This window comes from Danio aesculapii, chromosome 10, assembly GCF_903798145.1.
Source record: "Danio aesculapii chromosome 10, fDanAes4.1, whole genome shotgun sequence".
NCBI classification, from domain to species: Eukaryota; Metazoa; Chordata; class Actinopteri; order Cypriniformes; family Danionidae; genus Danio; species Danio aesculapii.
In genome coordinates this window covers 37091606-37103252 of record NC_079444.1, presented here as the reverse complement: position 1 = coordinate 37103252, position 11647 = coordinate 37091606, and the positions used below count along the sequence as shown (strand labels likewise).

The 11647-nt window shown below is 35.6% G+C and overlaps 1 protein-coding gene across 1 annotated transcript in view; it reads right to left on the bottom strand.

The window, feature by feature from the left end:
- nf1b (neurofibromin 1b) overlaps positions 1 to 11647 on the bottom strand; it is a 129921-nt gene that overhangs the window by 75652 nt on the left and 42622 nt on the right. The window contains 7 exon segments of the mRNA XM_056467217.1: positions 32 to 178; positions 1827 to 1924; positions 2286 to 2444; positions 5586 to 5648; positions 8157 to 8292; positions 10785 to 10888; positions 11005 to 11166. Of these exon segments, the coding sequence (XP_056323192.1) occupies positions 32 to 178; positions 1827 to 1924; positions 2286 to 2444; positions 5586 to 5648; positions 8157 to 8292; positions 10785 to 10888; positions 11005 to 11166 (869 nt within the window).

Here is an 11647-nt window from a genome sequence, read left to right as displayed (position 1 = left end):
AACGTAAAAAAAAAAAAACAGAGCTGCTCACCTGTTGCTAGATAAATACTGGCCAATTTTTTCTTGATTGTTCCACAGCAGTCTGTGCAGAGCCAGGACGTTCCCATCACTAATAAAGGACAGGCTGTGATTGAGAGAGTCGCTCGCAGGGCAATCCGAGGCGATGTCCAGGAAAAATCTAAGAGGAAAACACAAAGATCTAGTCAATGACAGAATCCAAATCCTGAAGACTGATAATAATTTTCTGAAGCAACAATGACAATGTTAGATCACCCAAAAAGAAAGTTAATTTTAAATATCACTCGTTTCAACCCTCTGAGACCTTTGTTCATCTTCAGAACACAAATGTAGATATTTTAGATGAAATCTGAGAGCTCTCTCACCCTCCATAGACAGCAAAGGTCCATACTAGACATTCAAAGTTCAGGAAAGGAATGAAAAACATCCTCAAAACAATTCAAATGTCTTCAGTGGTTCATCTGTAATCATACGAAGCTCCAAGAACACTTTTGTGCACCAAAATATAAAAATGACTTTGGTCGCTAATTTCTTCTGCATCAGATAATGGTGTGCATTTACTACAGAAAATACAAAGTAAATGCACACCCAGATGACTTCACACAGAAAAGAAGACCAAATCATTTTGTAAGGGACAGAAGGTCAAAGAAGATAGAACATAAGCCAAAAATCCTCCATTTCAGATTTATTTCTCAACAACTAGGAAGTCCTTAAAATAATATATTAAATAATAACTTATAGGCCAACATAACCAACCAACACAAAATGACCCGACACAATAGAAAACAGCCATGCTAATAAAGAAAAGGATGAGCCCATTTCAATTCAAAGCTGAGAAAACAAAATTCACATTACTACATACAACACAAAAAAACAAAACAAATGCAACAATAAACATTACCACAAAATAGTAAATAATCGAACATTAACCAATATAAGCAAACTCACAAAATCAACATAGAAATATTTAAACAAAGAGGATATCTACATTCTTTTCCCCCTGCATCGCTAATGGTGTTGGTTTGCCCAGACAAAACCACTCTTGAATAAAATCTACGTTCCTGCCAGGATGCCGATCGTTGCCACCCTGGAAGCCTGACCACCACATCTACATGCTTCAGTGCACCGCTTGGTTGCTCAAAAAGAAACAAACATTAATCATACATCGAAACTAATTTGTGTGCACTCCAAATGAATGACGAAGTAACAAAATGTATGTTTTCTACGAATAAAGAACAGAAAAGAAACAGTGTTATGTGATTACTATAATAAATACAAGGAAAGAAACTATAACGGTATGTTGAAGTATGTTATGTTTGCGTGTGTGAGTGTGTATGCATGTGTGTGTATGCTTGCACGCGTGTCTGTGTGCGCGAGAGAGATGCACGCTGTTGCACATAACTGTGCGGCCAACCTCTCAGGTCATCACACGTTTTTACAGTTTGTTTGGTGCACAAAAGTGTTCTTGGAGCTTCATATGCAATGGAATGTTTTGACTTTAAACATCATGTGACCATTTCTGTTTATAGCAGACGAGGGAGCTTTCTGATTTCATCTAAAATATCTTAATTTGAACAAACATCTCAGGGATTTGAAAATTTACTTGTAATTAATAACAGAATTTTCATTTGTGGGTTAACTAACCCTTTAAACTGAACTGAATCATGTTGAACTAACTAAAAAACCATCAGCTTTCTACCACCATTGTGCTTGATATACTAAATATGTTCCACAGTGATAAAATGTTGTTGTCTGACTTCAATATTTTGCCAGCTCCTCCTTATAAAGCATCACTTAAATGAACTTACCTTCTGGCAGCATCAAAATTACTCTTCACAAAGTCATTGAAAGGCCTCATGTGCTCCTCTTTTGTGAACAAAACATGGTTGGCAATACTTTGGAGGATCTGCAAAGGGTGAGAAATTCAATAATTGAGATCAATCCTGTAGTGCCTGATTTTAGTTTGATGGTCTAAAACGGGGGTACTCAAGTTCTTAGGTCAAGGGGGAAACATTTAAACCGCATAAAATGCTAAAAGCCACAGTTAATTAGCATAAAAAGACTATTTAGGATGTTTTCAGCAGACTTTAAAATGCTGTTAATTACAGTACGTGTCATTTTTTTATTAAAAAATAATGCTGAACACAATAATAAATAAAACATGGAACAAAAAGAGCAGATTAACACCTTGATTATGAAACATATGTTCAGCACTATTAAATATAGCCCAATATTAGATTTTACATAAAAGACATGCTAGCCATCACCTTTGACATAAGTTTCAGGCCTCTTTCTATCCTAGGCTGAGGTTTTTTGTCGAGAATCCCTGCCTCGTATGGAGAGACTATAGCTGGGTTCACGAAACGCAAGAACATGGCACTGCCTACAGCTCCAATGCTGTTCTGAGGGAAACGTTGGCTCACCACCTGAAACACACACACACACAAAAGCAGATAAGAAGGATTTTACACCTGAAGAAACATGGCACCATTTCATTAAGATTTACAAAGCAGAACCACAATCTCTCACAATTATTCAATGTGCAATTTAAAGCTAAACCACAACAAACTTTAGTTTATGGGAGGTGTAGTTGATCATTTGATAATATTAAGTGCATTACTAGATAGTGATTAGGGCTGCACAATAAATCGCAAAATTATTGTTATCGTAATAATAGCATATGCAATATATGTATCGCAAAGTGGTGCTAAATTTATTTTATCTATTGGTTGTTTATCTAAATTCGACCAATCAGATGAGGTCTTACTATCTTTATCCCCACAACCCCAGTAGTTGCCGTTCTGCTATTGATTGGAGCAGCCCAAAGGTGATACCAGAGCTGAAAATAAACACTTATGGTGGGAGTCGAGACAAGAGGAAAATGACAACAGCCAATCAAAAAACTGCAATGACCATTGCTGTCTATGGAGGATAAGGGAGCTCTCTGATTTCATCTAAAATATTTTAATTTGTACACTACAAAGGAATGCTTTTTAAATGTGAATTCTTCAAAAAAAGGAAGAATATTTATTTATTTAAAGGGGACCTATCATGCAAAAATCCCTTTTATAAGGGGTTACTAATAAGTTATAAGGAGTTATAAGTGGTATACTAGGACTGGGTGATTAATCAAAGTAATTGAAATCGACATTCAGAACCTATAATTAATCTAATTTTGCCAGGTCAATTTTTTCAATAACTTTCCCTACCGTGTGTGGAGTCACGTGACCCTGCTTTATTAAGGCTAATTTATAGTTTTTATATTATGATTTATACGTACTATATTATTCAGATATTATACTTTTGCCAAGCGCACGTGTACGGTCTGGCGCAGCCTTTGCATACCCGCAGACCTCTCAAAAAAAAATTCAACTACACGTCACCATGCACGTAGCATGAGCTTTGTGATTAGTCGGTTTGGTATCAGAAACGAGGGTGGGCAGCACGGAGAGCAGTGTTCTAGGCAATGCGTGTTTTAATTTCAGTTGTTCAGTATTGCGGTTCAATAAATAATCATAGATAGTAGATAGTGTGTGTTTACTTCAATTATTTAAAAATTAAGTAATGCACTCTACATTCAAACATCTCTCACTTGTAATATGTGAGCATATTTACTGTACAAAACCTGTCAGTGAGCTATGAAGACAAAAATAAATAAATAAAATCGAGGTTTTGATTTCAAGCCAAATTGCCCAGCCCTAGTTTTTACACAGTTGTGTGGCAACAGTGTGCGAATATAGCCAGCCTCTAATGGTAAAAAAAAAATATGAATGCGATTTTTTTTATAATCACACTTTATAAAAACAATCTGCAGAAACTCTTTGTTTGACATTCACCCAAAGTAAATGACATAGGAGGTGGAAACCCCGCCCATGAGGGGCAATCTCTTCTTCAATAGCATAAACAGCCCTGAGTGAGAATTAGTTTTCTGCAATTAGAGTCTTCACACCCTACCGTTTACTTTTTTTATTAGTCATGATCTCTCCCTCAGAATACGTTTTTTATGCATTCATAGTGTTTTAAATACTAAATTATTTGCACCTTGACCAAGTTTTTTATTTGTCATTAGATCTGTTTCTTTTAATATCATTAAATAAATAATGAATTAAAAAACAAAGCTAATAAAAAAGCAAATGTTATATCGTAAGAAAAATCATTAATCGCAATACTTAACAAAAATACACTACCTGACAAAAGTCTTGTTGCCTTTCCAAGTTTTAGGAACAACAAATAATAACTGGTAGGTCTTCTAGTTGATCATTTGGTATCAGAAGTGGCTTATATGAAAGGCAAAGGCCTCTAGATTACGCTTATTTTACCAAAATAAAAGGAATTATTTAATTAGGACAGTAAGGTCTGACTTTGCTTAGACAAAAGTATAGTCACTTAACAGAAATGATGTACAGTATAGAATATAAAGTCATGGTGCAGTGGGAAAAGAATGAATATTGTGTCTGACTCCCATGATCTTGGAGGACTGCATCCATACATCTCTGCAATGACTCAAATCACTTATTAATAAAGTCATCTGAAATGACAAAGAAAGCGTTCTTGCAGGACTCCCAGAGTTCATCAAGATTCTTTGCATTCATCTTCAATGCCTCCTCCTCCATCTTACCCCAGACATGCTCAATAATGTTCATTTCTGGTGACTGGGCTGGCCAATCCTGGACTACCTTGACCTTCTTTGCTTACAGGAACTTTGATGTGGAGGCTGAAGTATGAGAAGGAGCGCTATCCTGCTGAAGAATTTGCCCTCTCCTGAGTTTTCCTTCCCTAAACTTGACTGATTTCTGAAAGAATCTTGAGTCCATGTGGGTTCCAATAGGTCTTCTGCAGTATTTGTGATGATTGGGATGCAGTTCAGCAGATGGTTCATTGGAAAAATCAACCTTCTGCCACTTTTCCAAATGATCAACTAGAAGTCAAGTTATTATTTGTTGCTCTTACAACTGGGATCGACAACAAGACTTTTGTCATGTAGTGCATGGCGTATTTGTCCAGTATCGTGCAGCCCTAATAATGATGGAAGTCTCTGAATGAAATGGCACCAGAGGCTTTACAGTTAAAAGTGTAGAAAGCAGTTTGAAGCCATTAAACAGTTGAATGATGGCGGAGGTCTTCACCAGTGACCTTTAAGGAGTGTTAGAGGAGAAAAAAAGTGAGAAGCAAAGCATTTAATCTACAGAGAAATGTGTTTTACTCAGGTTGAACGATCAAGCGTGAAATCATTCAGGCATTCAGGAAGAGAGTTTGTTACCAAATTGAACTACCCACAATGCACCACTGCATTCAACGCCCTGGTAATTTCCAATCCTCAGACCGAAGAGTGACGGCTCATGCAAAGATGATGCCCGGAGCTACAGAGTTTGTTGGGGTTGTTTTGGTGTTTGTGCTAAGAGGTTCATTCAGTGAAAGATTCAGATTGCCAAAAAAATTAAAAAATCAGGAAATTAGTAGCTATGATTTGATGTAATGGCAGTAATGCAGGCAAGAGGTGCACAAGAGTCTCGGATTAATGAAGTGAATTGGGACAGGAAGCAGATACGTCCGCCATTCACACTTACTGCTTTCCTCACTTCCTTTCTGTCTTTGACAGAGGCTTTAGACAGGAGAGAGTGACATGTAGCCTACAGGACAGAAATGAGCACAAACAAGTCACAGCACAAGCTAACACACACTCACCAGCAGGCCCACATGGAATACACATCTTACATATTTAGAACATTGAATTATAAAAAGAAATATGCATATAGTTTAATCTAATTTAAAGGTGCAGAATGTAAATTTGACACCCAGTGGTTAAACTAGGTATTGCACGCCAGGTTCAAAACACACGCAAGCGCAGGTTGCCAGATTGACGACTTTAACAGGAGTGAGCCTGACTATCGATTCTAAAGGCTGATTTAAACTGTTCTAAATAAAAACAACGGCATGCAATAGAAGGAATATTTTTGAAGGAACATTTCGGGGTCTGCTACTGTCCACCGAAGTCGTTTTTCGGTCGCAAACACATACTTTGAGAACCTTCCTGACTGAATGAATGAAAGAAATCCGTTGTTTTCCAGCAAGGCAACCCAGGGTGCTGAAATATAATTGGCTAAACTGGCATTAGGCGGGTTAAATGACCAAAACAAAGACAGCCGTTCCAGCACGTAACGCAGATTTTCAAAGCAGAATATCTGACTTCAGCATTGTTTTTCAGATAAACAAGAATGTTCCCTTGGCATGTTTCATAAATACCTACAAACATTTTTATGCTTTAGAAGAGTCTAAACTTACATTCAGCACCTTTAATAAAGCTTTCAGCTATTATTGAGTGCATAAAATACTGTTCAAAAATTTGTGATCAGTCAAGAATCTTTTATGCTATTCAAGGATGTTTTTACTTTCAACACAGTAATATGGTGAAATATTATTACAAAAAAAAAATGTTTTGTGTTTTAATTAGTTTAATCGTATCCAAAAAAAGTTTTTGACAATGTAAGTCTGTGTACTGTGTATATTTATCATGTATATATATAAATACACATAGGCATGCATATATTTGAGATTATTTATATTTAGATATTGAGTTTGAAAAAAAACATTATACATTTTAAATACTGTTTATTCATGTAAAGCAACCTGGATTTTCAACTTTTGTTCTCCAGTGTTATCACTAGAATGATACAGAATTTTATTAATAATAATAATAATAATAATAATAATAATAATAAAAATATGTAGATTTTATGCTCCAATACATTATTATTCTTCATTTTTTGATGAATAGAACAGAACAGGATTTATACGAAGTACAAACGTCTGGTAACATTTCCGGATAAAATTGCCTCACTGTTACTTTTGATTAATTTAATGAAACGGTGATCACACATCAACATTTAAAATGCCTTTATGTGCATCTAAACTTTTACATTCAATTCCTTAAGTTCATAAACAGTGTCTTGCAGTTTCTGAGTGGCAGTTTTCTTCATGTACAAAGGGACTGATGGAAACATGCACAGTTTGACAAATCAGCAATTTTGAGCATGTTTCTTTAGCAGCACTGCTTTATGAGATTCTTGCTTCCGTTGAACAAGTCTTTTGGCCCCAATGACCTTCCATATTTCTACAGGTTCAGCATAATTGTATTAACTCAATGACAAATCAGGCTGACATTATATAATCAAAGTGATAGTTACCCCAAAACTGAAAGGTATGTCATCATTTACTCATTCTTCACTGGTCACAAACCTTGATGAGGTTCTTTTTTATTATTGAACACAAAAGGAGATATTTTTACAACCGCTGACCTCCGTAGTGTTTGTTGTCCCTACTATGAAAGTCAATGGTAAAGAAAGAAACTCAAAGATTTGTAAGTACTTGAAGGTGAGTAAATAGTGAGTACAGTTTCACTTTTATGTGAACTATCCCTTTAAGAACTTACTGTCCTGAATTTACAGGGTTTCAACAGGTTTCACCCATCAAATTTAAGACTTTTTAAAGACCCTTTAAAGACCATTATGAATGACATTTCAGACTTATACAAGGCTAAAAGCTATGGATTTTTTCTAATAGAGTGGTTGGGCTAGTAAAAAAAAAAAATTAATAAAAATAAAAAAAAGAGTTTTACTTGCTCCATTAAAATACAATTATTTAGTTATTTCCTATAAATTTTATCCACACATTATAAATAATGTGTCCAAACAAGGAAAATCTAGTTGTATACATACCCCCCCCCCCCCCCACCCAAAAAAAAAAAAAAAAAACTTGTCTTAGTTTTAAAACCAACTAAATGTATGCGCAATGCAATGTCTGTCCAGGTCGGTCTCCTCACCAGGTAGCTATAAATAAATACATGAAGAACTTTTAATCAAATGTTATTATAAGGAAGATAATTAAACCATATTAGTAAACGGAGCTAATATTTAAAAAGCTAATAAATAAAACTTTTGTTACAGGTTTTGGGACATTTTTGACATTTTAAGACTGCACGAACACCCTACTTTAAAAGGTTTCATTCAACACTTAAGGCAGATTATATTTGACAATAGAAAAATCATCATACACGTTAACATGGGCACACAGTCATTCACCGAAGCAAACTCCACCCTGGATTAACAGCACTCAGGCCTCTCTGTGTTCCACACTCTCACCTGAAAGAGACAGTGACAGACGCTGCGCAGCTGAGGAGGAAACTCTCCAGATGAGCTGATTATGGCCTGAAAAAAGCGTTCAGTCATCCGGAGCAGATTCCGCTGGTTCTCCTCTAAATTCTCACCATTCTCCAGTCTACAGGAAGAAAACAAACCAATCACCTTTGAGCAGAGACTGAACAACAAATGCGCTTGTCTGCTGAATTTACTGGAGAATGTGATGATGCACAGTCCCAAACAGTTACTATTTTAAATTTATTTATATAAATAAATAAATAAATAAATAAATAAATAAATAAATAAATAAATAAATAAATATATATATATATATATATATATATATATATATATATATATATATATATATATATTTACAAAGAACTTTAATGTATGCAAAATTATTTTGCACATACATTTATTATTGTTTCATAACTATTTATCTAAATATTTTTGTTTATAGGTATAGATGTTCAAGTGGCTAACATGAACTAATAACTACAGAAAAAAAAGATTTTATTTACGAGACCAAACCAAAAAAAAATAATAATAATAATAATAATAATATTAATAATAATATTAATAATATTATTATTACTAATAATAATAATAATAATAATAATAATAATAATAATAATAATAATAATAATAATAATAAATATATATAAATTCTAAAATTAAATGTACTGCTTGGTGTGTTTACTGCACGGCTGTTAAATGCTTAACTCTGATTGGTTGATGGTTTATATTCAATTTTAAACCGAAGCAACTGTTTACAATAAGAGTAACTGTTGTTATTCTTAATAAATCAGTATTAGGTGGAAAATACTGCAGCCATTTCTTAAAATCATTTATGTTAATTTTTTTCTCATTAAATGTTCAAACAGCACCCCATATTGACAGAAAAACACAGAATTGTTGACATTTTGGAGATTAATTAAAAAAGAAAAACTGAATATCAAATGGCTCTAAGTATTCAGACCCTTTGCTCAGCATTTAGTAGAAGCACTCTTTTGATCTAACACAGCCACGTGTCTTTTTTGGGAAAGATGCAACAATTTTTTTCACACCTGGATTTGGGGATCCTCTCCATTCCTCCTCGCAGATCCTCTCCAGTTCTGTCAGGTTGGATGGTAAACGTTGGTGAACAGCCATTTTTAGCTTTCTTCCATGATACTCGATTTGGTTTAAGTCAGGGCTCTGACTTGGCCATTCAAGAACAGTGAAGGAGTTGTTGTGAAGCCACTTCTTCGGTATTTTAGCTGTGTGCTTAGGCTCATTGTGTTGTTGGAAGGTAAACCTTCAGCCCAGTCTGAGGTCCTGAGCACTCTGGAGAAGGTTTTCATCCAGGGTATCCCTGTACTTGGCCGCATTCATCCTTCCCTCGATTGCAAACCTTATCTGTCCCTGCAGCTAAAAAAAACACCCCCACAGCATGATACTGCATCATGCTTCACTGTACAGTCTGTATTGGACAGGTGATGAGCAGTGCCTGGTTTTCTCCACACATACCGCTTAGAATTAACACCAGAAAATCTTATTTCTCACCATCTTGGAGTCCTTCAGGTGTTTTTTTAGCAAGCTCCATGCGGGTTTTCATGTGTCTTGTACAGAGGAGAGGCTTCCATTGGGCTTCTCTGATATAAAGTCCCAACTGGTGAAGGGCTGCAGCTCCTGACTGGATCTCTGGAGCCAAAGTGATCTTTGGGTTCTTCTTTCACCAAGGCTCTTCTCCCCAATAGCTCAGTTTGGCCAGCTCTAGGATAGGTTCTGGTCGTCCCAAACATCACCTGCTTAAGAATTATGAGGCCACTGTGCTGTTAGGATCTTTTTTAGTGCAGCAGAATTTTTTATGTAACCATGGCCAGATCTGTGCCTTGCCACAATTCTGTCTCTGAGCTCTTCAGACAGTTCCTTTGACCTCATGATTTTCATTTGCTCTGTGAGCTGTAAGGTCTTATATATAGACAGGTGTATAGCTTTCCTAATCAAGTCCAATCAGTATAATCAAACACAGCTGGACTCAAATGAACCATCTCAAGGATGATCAGAAGAAATGGACAGCACCGGAGTGAGTGTCATAGCAAAGAGTCTGAATACTTAGGATCATGTGATATTTCATTTTCTTTTTTTTTAAATCTGCAAAAATGTCAACAATTCTGTGTTTTTCTGTCAATATGAGGTGCTGTGTGTACATTATTGAGAGAAAAAATTAACTGATTTTAGCAAATGGCTGCAATATAACAAAGAGTGAAAATTAAGGGAGTCTGAATACTTTCCATATCCACTGTACGTGGTAGGATCCACCTCAAAGCTACTTTTGTGGGGACATAAAATAAAAATAAAATCATTTCTTCCCCTCAGTGTCAGTATATTGCACACATTAATTATAACTGTGCACTGTTGTGTTGCATAGCTTTGCATCCGATTAATTAATCAAAAAGTAACAAATATCAATCACAGTTTATTAGCTCAATTATGTTAAAAGTTTGTAATCAAAATTAATGGAAATTTAATAGGCAATCAGAAAACATCAATATTATTTGTTAGGCCTAAATATATTTTTTTGAGTACAAATGACAGGTTCATTCAAAGCGGTTCCTGATTTCAAAGCCCAGTGGGAACTGATACCTGGTAGGATCCACCTCAAAGCTCAGCATGTGCCACTCAGTGCCCGCAATCACACTTCTCAACATCGGCTCCAGCAACTTCTGCAGATATGTGGCTCCATACACCTGAAAGCAGAAGCACAGGCAAATGATGGGGATTAAGTTTAGCTGTGGATTTCCCTTTGTGAATGATCATTTGACTTTAAGTGCATGCCAGGGGAAGCGTAGAGAGAAAAAAACACCTTAAAGCAGAACGTCATGATTTTACTGGCCAGGCTGTTGCCGCGGAACAACGTTTGCATGGAATCCGCCAACTCCACCTCTTTAGAGAACATATTCCACAGAAGCTGATATAACAGATGCCTGGAGTCGAAGAGAGTCACCAGAACACGTGCTAATTCATCCTGGAAAACAAACAAACAGCAGACTAACTATTGGAAGTAGAGATGTTGATCTAGGCATGGACAATATGGCCAAAACTAATTTACAGACTTATGAATTATTAGCCCCCTCTATATTTTTCCCAAATTTCTGTTTATTGCAAAAAAGTTTTTTCTTCCAACACATTTGTAAACAGAATAGTTTTAATAATTCATTTCTAATAACGAATTTCTTTTATCTTTGCCATGATGATTGCATAATATTTGACTAGATATTTTTCAAGATACTAGTATTCAGTTTAAAGGCTTAATAAGGTTACTTGGGCAAGTTAAAGTAATTAGCCAAATCCTTGTATAACAGGGGTTTGTTCTGTTGACAATATGAGCACAAAATATTTCATGTTTTGCCTGGTCAACTTTACATTTTAGAAGAATCAGAATCAGAATCGGTTTTATTGCCAAGTGTGCTTCACACACACAAGGAATTTGTTTTGGCTACAGAAGC